The 13,410-nt window shown below is 29.3% G+C and overlaps 1 protein-coding gene across 1 annotated transcript in view; it reads right to left on the bottom strand.

Annotated features, from left to right (window-relative positions):
* The window catches only part of LOC126772839 (lachesin-like), a 95,163-nt gene that overhangs the window by 43,047 nt on the left and 38,706 nt on the right, over nucleotides 1-13,410 (bottom strand). Inside the window, exons 2-3 of the mRNA XM_050493441.1 lie at nucleotides 12,656-12,738; nucleotides 10,831-10,952 (exon numbers count right to left, since the gene is read on the bottom strand). Of these exons, the coding sequence (XP_050349398.1) occupies nucleotides 10,831-10,952; nucleotides 12,656-12,719 (186 nt within the window). The 5' untranslated portion in view covers nucleotides 12,720-12,738. The remainder of the gene's footprint in view (nucleotides 1-10,830; nucleotides 10,953-12,655; nucleotides 12,739-13,410) is intronic.

The following is a 13,410-nucleotide window of genomic DNA, read 5'->3' as shown; positions in this document are numbered from 1 at the left end:
GAAGGACAAAACATATGTTGGCGGACAAACTGTTTTGTCTTTTCACCGAGCAAGTGTGAATTTGTTGGTAAACGGTTAAACAGCTTGGCATTTGTTCGCATGACAAAGTTTTATTTTCGATAGCAGGTTTTATATCTATTTATTTATTATTTTTTTTATCTTATTATTGTCTATGTATATATATATATATATATATATATATCTTTTAATGTGTCTATTTATTTGCACCGCGTACGATCCTGAATATTTATTCGATTCAGTTGAAATTTGTACAGATGTATTAGACTCTTCCTAAAAGGTTTTTCCAATAGTATCCTCAAAGCAAAACAGGCAGCGTGCGAATTGTATCGGATAAATATTTAAAGAGGCATTGCAATGTATGCCAGGCATTAGATAATCTTTTAGCAAATTTGTTTTTATTTGATCGTTTCTCTTTCATATTGAAACGAGTTAGTTACATAATGATATTAAGATAAAGATAGATAATATCTATTAAGCGTTACTTCAACTGTCTGCTTTTAGAAATATATGTATATCATATACGAAATTTAATAGAAAAAGGCTTAGGGTAACGTATAGGTAGAAAAATGATTGGTATCTTGTGATATACATATATAATATAATATATTTTTATATTATGTATTTAAAAAAAATCTTATTTCTTTATGTTACAAAGCTGATTCAATACAACAGATGATAAAAACCGGAATTACTCAGAGAAAATTTTATTACATCGATGTGAAATACATTAGGAAAAAATATATATTCTTATTTTTTATAACATTATTAAATTTAGTGCACAAGTTCTTTACATTGTCACATTTAGCTGATACTTAAATTATTCTATTTTCACTGCCTGATTGTGGTCCTATTCGTTACGTCTGCGGTCTCGATGTACCACGCCAAAGCGGAGTGTAGCTTAGAATTTCTAGTTTTTAAATGCATGTCTAATTTAATAATTGACATCAGTACTTGGTATTGTTGTGTTCCAGTTTGAAGGTTGAGTGAGCCAGTGTTATTACAGGCACAAGGGACATAGCATCTTAGTTCCCTAAGTTAGTGGCGCATTGACGATATAAGCAATGGTTAACATTTCTTACGATGCCAATGTCTATGGCGTTGGCGTTGGTGACTACTTACCATCAGGTGGCCCATATGCTCGTCCGCCTACCTATTCAATAAAAAAAAACATCAATTATACGAGTCTATACTCAAACAACCTTCAATGTGAGAAATTTCGTTAGTAATTCAAATATTATTATTTTTTACATCTCTTTAGTTGGAGGCTTACAATTGTAACAGGCTGATGTTTGTACATTATAGAAATAAAAAAATTAATATCGGGATCTTTATTAGAGCAACATAAGTCAAAACGACAGTTTTAAAATTTTTGTCAGTCTGTCTATATGTTTGTACGCGCATCACGTAAAAACTACTGCGTGGAATTGAATGCAGTTTTCACAGATTGCTAGAGGTATTTCTTAAAATATAGGTATGCATTTTACTGGCAGGAACATATTTTATTTTGATCGTTATAAATTTAGTATAGCCCGGATCTCACATTATTCAATGAACTTAATGCAAAATTAACATATTTTGAGGAAACTAACGCCGCACTTACATAAAGATAAAAGATTTTTCTCAACCGATCTTAACCCATTAAAACTCTTTATTCTTATACAATAATAGAAAACAAAACAAAATTTAGCTTTGTTTTTTATTATAACCGTCTGCAACCGTCATAAAATCTTACGGCCTCTAGAATTGCATGAGAAAAAGTTATTTTAGTCTGCTGATCGCATCCGCCACGAATCTCACGTTCTCTAGAAACGCGCGAGAAATAAGTATTGCGTTTGTCTGTTGATCGTAAACGACATCAAATATACAGGTGCGTAGCATGACTTACCGGCTACTCGCAGTCGCTATTGTGATAGACACGAAAGAAGTTACCTCTCATCACCTGGAAGAAGAAAGGAGTCGTGTGCAAGAATTGCGGCAAACACAATCCAGTGAAATTTGAACGGCGCATTAAGAAAAGGACCGCATTAAGAAGATACCGGCGCATTAAGAAGATAGCGATGATGATGCTTTGATTGCATCCCGAAGAGTTGCCGTGGATAGAAAAAGAAAAAAAAAGATTTATTAATTTTATTATTTCCCAGTAACAAAATATGCTAATCATATTTATCTTGGCTCAATGAACGAAATATGTAAGCATTTTCGTGCCTTGAAGTGCCATGGAGAACCCAAAGAAATGTGTTGTTCATCTGGCAAAATTAATTTAGAGAGAACACAAGAACTACCAGACCTTTTGATAGAATGCAAAAAATAAACACTGTTTACCTACCCGTTCCAAAACAATTGTATTTAATTCTCAACCGTCTCTAAAAAATATAAATATAAATACTTGATTCTATATTCCACGCGTACAACGTAGTTAGTGGTGAATTATTTTTAAAAATCTGAATTTTAATAGATAAAAATTATAAATATTTATTGAGATATTTGTGGTACTTACATTGAAATATTATAACCTAAGCGAGGTAAACACGTATTTGTAGAAGTTCGTTTAATACATTTTTGTTTCATAATATCTATTTGTTCTAGAACGCCATTACGTAGAAGACGTTAAATTGTACCATGAGAGAGATTAATTACACAACATTAATAAGTTTATGACTCTGTCCCGGTGAAAAAGCTTACAATTTACGTGACACGCAATAAACTTTATTCCTTAGAAAAGTAAATTAACGTTTTGATTACGTACTGTTTTCTATGAAAATATAACAATTTTTTGTGTTATATTTTAACAGTTTGTAGGGTCATGGAGATAGTGACGTTGTTCACTTAACTAATAAATTAAGCCAGACATTATTGGGATGTTTACTTTTCTATGTCTTAAACTGAAATCACTTAGTGATTAAAGGAATGTTAGTGATTGAATGATTTTTTAAAAAACAGCATTTATAAAGCAAAATATTGTCTATAAATAAATTCTCAATTTTATGTTTGAATAAAACAGTATTATTTAAAGTTAACAAGTTCGTTAATCAAATTTAAACAGACCAGACTTACAGTCAGATAACTCTATTCATAAAACAGGTTCACTATCGGCATAAATTATTGCACTAAGAACTCGTGTACACAAAGAATAATAAATGTAAAATATCAAAGTACATTTTTATTTTTTATACAAAATTAGATAATTCTGCTTAATATTGGAAAATGGGTCAAATAATGGTAAGTGGTCCATCCCCTTATACAGATGTCACTATAAGAAATATTATCGGCGCCTTATATCTTCAATACGACTTTAGAATTTTATTTATTTATGCTCCTTGTTATATAGTTAAACTGGATAACTTCTGGATCTGGATAGTATATCTGGTAAACACTGAAAAAAACAGTGTGCTAATATTATGCTACAAGTTGTTTTTTAAGTAAAATCAATGAATAATAATTTAATAGTTACATTGATACAGATGTTTTATTCCGTTTACATTTAGTACCATTTGTTACGTTTTGAATAAACAATACACGTTATATGTTTTGAATTTCAAGACCAACTATACTTTTCCATACTTAAATGACAAGGATTTCAAAGAAATTAAACTTTTATTTGAAATTGATTACCTAATATTAAAATATATATCAATACAGTTTACCAAAAAATGTGCATAGGGTACTAATACCTTCTCCACTCAACACGCAAGCCAAGCCGCGAGAAGATGCTAGTATACTAGAACAACATCACGGTACGATATAAGAGACGGAGCAGGAATTTTAAACCTAATGTCTTAAATCCACTGTTACTAGCGGAAAACAAATAAAAAATAAACATGGATATTTTATAATGCAATTTTAATTTAGAATATTTATTAATTTGCATATTCTACACTTGTTGCACATATTATAAATATATTGTATGAAATACGTACACAATATGATTGTTTCAGCCGTAAAAAATAGGGGGTCTATAAAATTCATTATATTTTTTGATAATGTACTGCTGATCAATATTCAATTAAGCCAGAAAAGTTAAATGATAGATTTATTACAAATTATGTACAATAATCTATTATGTCTGTATGTTTTGGATGCACTTATTAAGTGATTACATCAAATATTGATTTAAACCAAATTGCAACATTTATTATCGATAAATTATCGATATTTGTATTCAATGTGCTTTATTGATTACATTATTATAACATCAATAAAGGTATTGAATACAATTATATTATTATGAAAATATACTCTTGTCAGTTTAATAAAATATTTTCATTACTTTTTAAAATTCAGCTCAATTTATCCATAATTACAAGCGAAAATAAAATTTAAAATTCTTTTATTGGAAGTTGCGTTACTAAAAGGGAACGATTCCCAGTCGATTCGTGAGCTTCCCCGCTATCTATGGATACTAATTGACAATTATTTACTTAATTAATGGCGCAAAACAAAAGCAGCCAGCGAGGCGAAGAGTCGACCGCCACGCCGCATCGTATCACGTTAATATTTCCGACTGAATCGGGGTAATTTATTTTTTATTTTTTTTATAATTGCATGATTAAGTAACTTAAAGGTTGTATGGTGTTTTATAAACTATAAAGTGATTATTTTAAAAATAGAAAAATAATCAAATTTATTACTTACATCACAGTCAAAATTTCAAAATCAAAAGTATCTGGTAAACCTGTATTCGTTTGTAATATGTTAGGATTGTGTAGTGGCGGATTAAAAAAAGTATAACAATATATGTAATACATTTATTATTATTATTTCTTTTGAAAGCTTCCGTTGCTTACGCTGCTAAAACGGTTAAAGTTACACAACAAAGAATGACGTAAAAGTCCGCGATAAATTATGTTTATCTTTTATGGTTGACTCTATAACCTTTTGTATGGAAATCAAATTTGTTCTTAATATCATAAGATAGTGGTTAGTGTTTAGTAATTTTTAATATGTTTGACATATGTAGTTCTAACAGGTAGTTGAGTAGGTTCTTTGAAAATACTCATACTTAAGATTTGTTTTCGGTTTGTAAATAACTATATGTTTAAATTTATACTTGGTCGGTTAGTTGACAATTAGTACTTATTTTTTAAACACAGATTTATCTTTAATTTGAAATACTATTTTCTGTGAAGCTGTCGTTTGCAGTCACATAAAATAGAGTACAGGAAAATACATTTAAGTATGAAGGAATAGATTTAAGGAAAAACTGTTATTCTCATCGCTAATTGTATTTTGCCCTATTTTCGTGACGAAAACAATAAATACGAATATCACAAGAAAATAAAACTAAAAATGTTGTATATACTGAAATATTATAACCTATTGGTGTTTTTTTTTAAGTTAAACTCTAGTATAACCCTAAGCACAGCTAGTGCTTGAATAATTCTCTTCCTTTTATACTTAGTTCTGCTTTGGCGAATTTTATTTCGTCTACTTATAATTAAGTATTAAATAAATAAAATTTAGAATTATTTTATATTAGATTAAATTCTCCTATATATATTTTTTTAAATGTTTGACTCATGAAAAAATAGATTTAATAATTATAAGACATTTTCATGTTAATAATAATGCAATATTTATTCATAGGTGATGGTTCTCCTTTTTAAGACGCGATGAAAACTGTAAAAGATACTTTAAATTATGAAGAAGTTAATATCGGTGATGCAAATGAGACAGATAATGTCGGTGAACAGACAAAGACATCGCGGTGGAATTTAATGAGACAGGTATTTAATTATATTAAATGAATACTAATTTTTTATGGTATATATGATAACGTTGTATGGTAAAATAAATTTAAAACTTTGTATAATATTCCGAAACTTTATGTATTTAATGTATCTGTATGTAAACAATTAACTGACTTACGAGTTACAGTACATTTCCTATTGTATGTTATTAGAATAATAGCTTAACAAAACTTTAGCAACGCCTTTAATATGGTCGTTAACATTTTACTTTAAGTAATTTGTTTGTGTTAATAAATTTATTTAGAAACGTCATATTGCATAAAAATGGACCCCCAAGGCGTTATAAAGCCGTGCCAGTCTATAAGCGAAGGACCAAGTATATGTCCATACGCAGTAAGTATAATCAGTGCGAATATGGCTACGGTGCCGATCGATTAACATTTATTTAAATGTTAATTTTAATAATAATATTTACATAAATTAATAGTAATCATGAGATCAGATATTGCCCAGTGCATAGGATATGTGAAATAAACCAACACATCAACAAGCATCGATAACTTTCCAAGGCCTTAATTTGTGTTTGCAATTCATCTCTAGTTCCACCAACCCGCATCAGTTCTTCTTAATTATATAGATATTCATTATGTTACCCATATTATTATTACAGGTATTAGTATGCAGCACGATGTGGAATTTATACTTCATTTATGGTCTACAAATGGGAGCGCCAACTGTTATCATTCCACAATTACGAAAACAAGCGAATTCTTCTCTACTGATTGACGATGATCTTAGCTCTTGGATAAGTAAGATGTGCCATAAATACATATATTATTATTATCTAAGCGTAAAATTGAAAAGAGTTCACATGTTTTCGTTTTTATAATATCGTTGTCAGTCCGTTTGTTACAACATGCTTGCCTGGTGAACATGCGGAAAGATTCATCTTTAGTGAGAATATTTAAAAAAAAAACGTGATATTTTCTGTAAGTCGAAATCAGATTTGATCAAAGCTATCTTTATCAAAGTATTTTTTTTATTTTATTATTATATAATAAATAAATTAACTAAAATTAAACTCTATTTTCTTTTCTTTTACAGCATCTATGTTTGCATTTGGCGCATTACCATGGGTTTTTATAGTTCCAATAACCGTACACAAAATTGGCAGAAAAAAAACATATATTTTAATTTGTTTTATCGGCTGTATCGGTAACTTGATTGTTTATTCGAGTAAAACTATATCTCAAATACTCATTGGTAAATTTGTTTTAGGTATTATATTAGGCTCTCTTAACACAATTTCACCTTCGATTATTACTGAATACACCTCTCCAAAATATAGAGGGCTATATTTGACAATTAAATCGGCTTCGGGATTTTGGGGTATGTGGGTAGCCAACATAATTGGAACATTTTGGCATTGGAAGAATATATATTTAGTTATGTTTATATGTCACGTTTATACTTTGACAATCTTTTTTTGGCCTGAATCACCCTATTGGCTGGCCAAAGAGAGACGTTTTGAGGATTGCAAAAAGGCGTACAGAAAACTAAGAGGAAATTCTGGAGAAGATCTTAACCATATTATCAATTACTATAGTTTCAATGGAGATAAAAATGAGGACTGTAAGATAGAAAAGTGGAAGATTTTTTTTTATTCATACATTAAACCATTAACGTGTGAAACATTTTATCGTCCAATGCTTATTGTTACTATGACAGGAGTGCAATATCATTTCTTGGGGAAATTAATATGTAGTATGTACGCTATACAAATTTTGAAGAAAATAACAGGAAATGATGCCATGGCCTACGAGGGGATGCTTATTTTAGATGGTGTAACTGTATTTAGTTCATACTGCGGTTGCATTATATCAAAGTTTTGTGGACGAAGAAAATTATTGTTCACTACTTCATTTATAGCCATTGCGTTATTATACATATTTTCTCTTTATTTATTTTTAGTCCGTGAATCTATAATTATTGAAAACAGTATAATATCGATATTTTTACTGGCAATATTTTCTGTAACTGTCTGTTGTGGTCCGATGATTCTCTTATCGTCTATTTACGGTGAACTTATTTCATTCAGATATCAACAATTGACTACCACAATGTATGGCCTGATGACCACTTTAATGATGATTATATCGATAAAAGCATCTCTGTTCCTTTTTAAGACCCTTACATTACCAGGGACGTTTTTATTTTTTGCAATTTCATCATCAATTATCACCTTTGTTCTATATTTCTATTTGCCAGAGACAAAAAATAAAAGTGTTAAAGAGATAGAAGCTTATTTTGTAGGAAGTTCGAAAAAAACAACGAAAGATATGGCCATCTTACAACCTGACGCTTAATCAGAAATTATTTATATATAATGCATATTTTGCCTATTTTATTTCGTATTCTTCAAATACGAATCCTTCAATGTTTAAATTTATATCTAAAATAAGTAAGTAAAACAAAACACACCTAGATTAAAATTAAACATAACATTTTATATTAAACTTATCCTGTAAGCAGTATTTATTATATTAATTATATATTGTTAAATATATTTTCGTCGTTGAAAATAAATACACGAAATAGCCCAAATTTAGCATGTGATTTTATTTATGAAAACTTTTTTTTAAATAATAAAACAGAAAATAATAAAAACATCTATTATTTCTTTTCTAAAAGTAAAGATGTGCATATCGTTAACAAATTTTGAAATTATGTGCTTTTTATATGGTTATTGAAACAAATTTATTATCATTATTGTAGATGAAGTATAAGTAGAAAAAAAGATTTCAATGAAGATTTAATTAAAATTAAACGTTGACGTTGTTGTCGTTTTTCTGTCATAGTGATGAAAACTGTAAAAAATGCTTGTAATTGTGAAAATATTAATATTGGTGATGCAAATGAGAAAGATAATGTTGGTGAATAAACAAATTCATTGGAATTAAATGATATAATATTAGTTAGTACTCTTTTCTATTTGTATTACATGAAAATACGAATTACCATGCATACCTCAATAATGCGAAAATTTTGATTTTTCTGCATCATAACCTGCGACTCATTAACTTTGGTTATCTTATCTATCTTAGAAACGGTTTAACTGATTTGGGTGTGCTTCTAACTAATGTATTGTGGCAAACTTCGCTTAAAATTTAGTATTTGTTTTATTTCAATAGGCTTATAATTAAAAAAAAATTATGTCAATTTAAAGAATCACCTCGCACATTTATTTAATAAAAATTATATAAAATAACTGTTCACTTGAATTGGTTAAAACTTTAGCTACCTATAAATTGTAGTTTGTAAAATGATGATGATTGAAAGTTAATAGGAACAAAATAACGTTAAAAATTGGACTGTTTCAGAGTAAGTGAGCTCAGATCAATGTGATCAATCATATCTTACAGGGTTCAGCTTATGCTGGTACTTGTAACAGGGACCTAGTAAACCTCTGTCTGTATTCGTTTTTGAAAAAACAACAATTATTATACGTGTTACACATTTCTTTTGTTTTTCGGTCCTGTATATTTAACTAGCTATTGCCCGCGGCTTCGCTGTAGGTAAAGGATAGGTATAGAAATCTGTGATTAAATAAAGTACAGGGAAAGATATTTAAGAATATCGAAATAGATTTAAGGGAATGCTGTTGTTCTATCTAGATCCGGGTGCGGTGAAAACCAATGAATACTAATATCCCACGAAAATAAAACTAAAAATGTTGTATATACTGAGATATTATGTATCTGTTCTTTTTTAGGTTATACGCGGGTGAAACCGCGAGCACAGCTAGTTATTTAGTATTATTATTGATAAAACTAATCCAATTTTTAAGTATATAATTTAAATTTACGATATCTTCGAAAACATAATGCTGTGAGAACCTAAAATAATTGATAATTGTAATAAACAAGATACCATGCGTGATAATTATTACTTATATAAATTTTATAAAAATAAATCAAAACTTTTGGCTTGCAAATAAAAAGTATTAAATTGATTTTGTTAGCGTTTGTTTAGTTTCAACTAAACAACATAATAAGTACAGAATTATTATTACTACTTATCAGGTATAAGTTAACATGTAAATGATTAACTGACCATTACAGTACAATATTTTGTATTATTTTAAAAACTTTGTATTAAAATTTTGAATTCGTCAATTAAAAATATTTTGTAGTCTTCGTTGCTATCGTAGGATAGACGCTTATTTTATTTTATTAAATTTTAAGCGAATGTCGTGTTTGCGTCGAGAGAAATTAAATAATTTGTATGTTTCTCTAAATCAATTGTAACGGTGCATTTTTTGTTTGATTATCATTTTGTTCTGTGAATCATTAAACATAAAATATGTTTTTGACTATAGATATAATGTTTCATTTGTGTTACGTATACTATGTTCTTCGTTGAACGATATTTCATTTATTTTTTCCACGTTCAGTTTTTGTTTTATTCGAACATAAATTGGAATGATATGATAAAGGAAAGGGCTTGGTATTTCAATATGCTGCTCCAGCGCAGCTTCGTAGATACAAATTAATTCTTTAACAATAAAAAACTTTAAGTCATTTTACTTTTTGACCAGTAAGCTAACTAGAAGATATATAAAATCTTATAAAAGTATGACTCTATACATAACTTATAGATGTTCTTCGTTTACCTATATAATAAACAGGGCTTTCGCCACCATTAAAGATCTTGCTATATATGTATATGACATTGAGCCCTCTGTAATTAACTGTGATGACAGGAACCTGCTAGAATGGATCCACCACCGGTTGGTTCCTTTGGCATTAGAATGAGCTGCTTTGACACCATGTCCGTCTTCTATCAGGAAATTAATGTTAAAGGCCGAAGCCGCAGCGAGAAATGCTAAAGCAAATATTCATCTTTAAATCTCAATTATATCTTTGTTTAGTTTTAAGACGAGACACGCGCTATTAAAGCTTAAAGTATATAAATATAATAGTTCATTCTACACTAACATGATTTACACAGTAGTTATTGTGTGTAGTAATTAGACGTTAGTGTGATATTTGTATTTTCATATATGTTGTCTCGTTAGTGTAAGCCGAGATCGTAAATGTGTCCAAATAAAAATTCAGCTTACCCTGTAATGGGAGAGGTGATTGACAACACAGGTAAAGTGGACGTCTCTGCCTTGAGTGACAGTGTGGTTTTCGAGCGCTTGTAAAAATTCTGGTTCCACTTCTGCTTGAATCGGCATTTCTCCTAAAACATTTGAGCAATAAGTAAATGTTTAAAAAAATATAAATAATACATTTGCTATATCAATTTACTTGCCATATTTCAAATATGGAAGGAACGTTAAAATTTTTCTTCATAATTTTTCGTTTTGTTTGTTATGAGATCATAAAAACTGAATTGAAATTTAAAATAATATTTAGAAAAAAAAATGTCACAATAATTTATTATACAAGCTTAATTTGTTTTTTTTTTTTCATTTTCTATTAGCAGTACAAAATGGAATGGCTAAAGGAAACCAGTGAAGCGAAATCTGAAAGATTTTCTTATAAATTAATATTCAATTTTACTCAGCAAATCCCGAGTCTTAACTTGTCGATGTCGGGAATTGTAAAATGATTAGTCGAATATTCAGTTTAACTTCACAAGTGGAATTCTGAAAATGTCTAAGAATTTCCGTTGCCTTATTTCATATTGAATCTATACAATAAAACTGTAAAAGAGCAGCGTTTGTGAATTATATATTTCTTTAAATAACGTTTTTTTCTTGAAATTAACTTTTAATACGTACATAATTGTATACATCGTTTAAAAAGTGCAGACGAGTTTTTTTTTTTTAAATTCTAATACGAAAACGGCTATATATATAATGGGTATATGTAGGCGGACAAGCATATGGGCCACCTGATGGTAAGTGGACTCCAACGCCCATAGACATTGACATTGTAAGAAATGTTAATTAGACTTGCTCACGTACCCTTCAAACCGGAATACAACAATATCAAGTACTGCTGTTTTGCGGTAGAATATCTGATGAGTGGTAGTACCTACCCAGACAAGCTTGCACAAAGCCCTACCACCAGTTAATATATATAGTATATATGCCATTCTAAATTACTTTTATAACATTGATTTATTATTAATCATTTATTAAAAATTACACACACGCACACATATTGTCATTAAAATTATATATTTTAATCTTTTTTCTCCTTGGTGTCGAATCCATATTGGCCGAGAGGCCGCACTGAAAACAACAAAATCATTTTATGCTTCAAATAATTCCTCTCGGGTATTAAGGGATGAAAGTGCCAGCTGCAGTGGTGGCAATTGCTTTATATCTTATTTTATATTTACGATGTTATGAAGTAACTAACGCAATGAACATTAAGTAGGTATCCCAGTTGACTATTTCTGTTATGATTAATACTATTTATATAATTATTCATTATGTTATGTTTTGGACAAATTAAATTATTTAAAATATGTGTAATATTGTACAATTTCTTCCAACCAGTCTGCCGACAGATGCTAAATTTTTAAGCGGCATATCGTCATTAATAAAAATGCATCGCTAACTCTCGTCTCGAAACAGATTTCACGAAAAGATTATTCTTTTTTTTCTTTTTTAATTTGAATACTTTAATAAAAAATATACTATCTGGGCTATGTAATTTATCTATTAGGACAAAAAGCCTGACTTGCTCCAACTACATAACACGTTTTCGAATTTCAATACGATAGGTTGAGAGTGCGATTTATGACGAATACAAACAACATATTCTCGCTATAATTGTTTTGTAAAGGTCTCACCATATATATTTTTTAATTTAGTTAGTAATTTAGATTAAAGTGTATATACCTACAGCTTAAATTTTAAAATAGCATGTGAAATTTTCACACGGTGAAGTCAATATTAATAAAGAAATAAATTATAACAAACCCAGTACCTGTGACAAACACACTCAGAAACGTCATCAGCCAGCAGGCCGCCTTCGTCGACGGTGAAAGCATGTGTTTGTCGATGATATATCTGAAACAAAAATGAAAAATACAAATTCATTTTCTTAAACTATAGGTTAAATTCTAGTTGAAAATTTTCCCGGCAGCTGAAGAAGACAAATGGTTGAGGCATTAACGCAACACTTCACCGAGGTAAATAATTTTCACTGCGCTATATATTCGTTTTTAATTTCGTGCATATTATAACCTAAGTTGTTCTAGCGTTTAGGTTAAAAGGTGACACTTCCGAGTCCCAGGTTAAAAACCCGGGTCGGGCCAATAAAAAGTTATTGGGTTTTTCTGTCGAGAAATTCTCAATAGTAGACTGAAAAATGGAAATTAATAGTAAACACCCATAATTGGTCCTGAATCTGGTTGTGTTGGATTCCATCCGTTATAATCGAATTAATAAGCACTAACACTTGTACTTTCAAATAAACATTATTACATAATATTTTATAATATGCGCGGTTTGCTAATCTCATTTGTAAACTTTCGTGCTGACCGAAATTGGTTATTAGGACATCATTAAACTTCTTTTATTTATATTTTTTATTTTTCTACATTTAATTTCAGATTAAAATCATTATAATTTCTTAAAATATCTTTGTTCACAAAACTATCCTTGGTTTTTCGAATTAATCTGATTAATATCCAAAAAGAACATAGTGAAATATATTATAATTTTTAAATACAGAAACAA

The sequence above is a fragment of the Nymphalis io genome, chromosome 13 (genome assembly GCF_905147045.1).
Source record: "Nymphalis io chromosome 13, ilAglIoxx1.1, whole genome shotgun sequence".
Classification (NCBI taxonomy): domain Eukaryota; kingdom Metazoa; phylum Arthropoda; class Insecta; order Lepidoptera; family Nymphalidae; genus Nymphalis; species Nymphalis io.
Note: the sequence above shows the minus strand (reverse complement) of the source record. Positions and strands in the feature narration are given on the sequence as shown.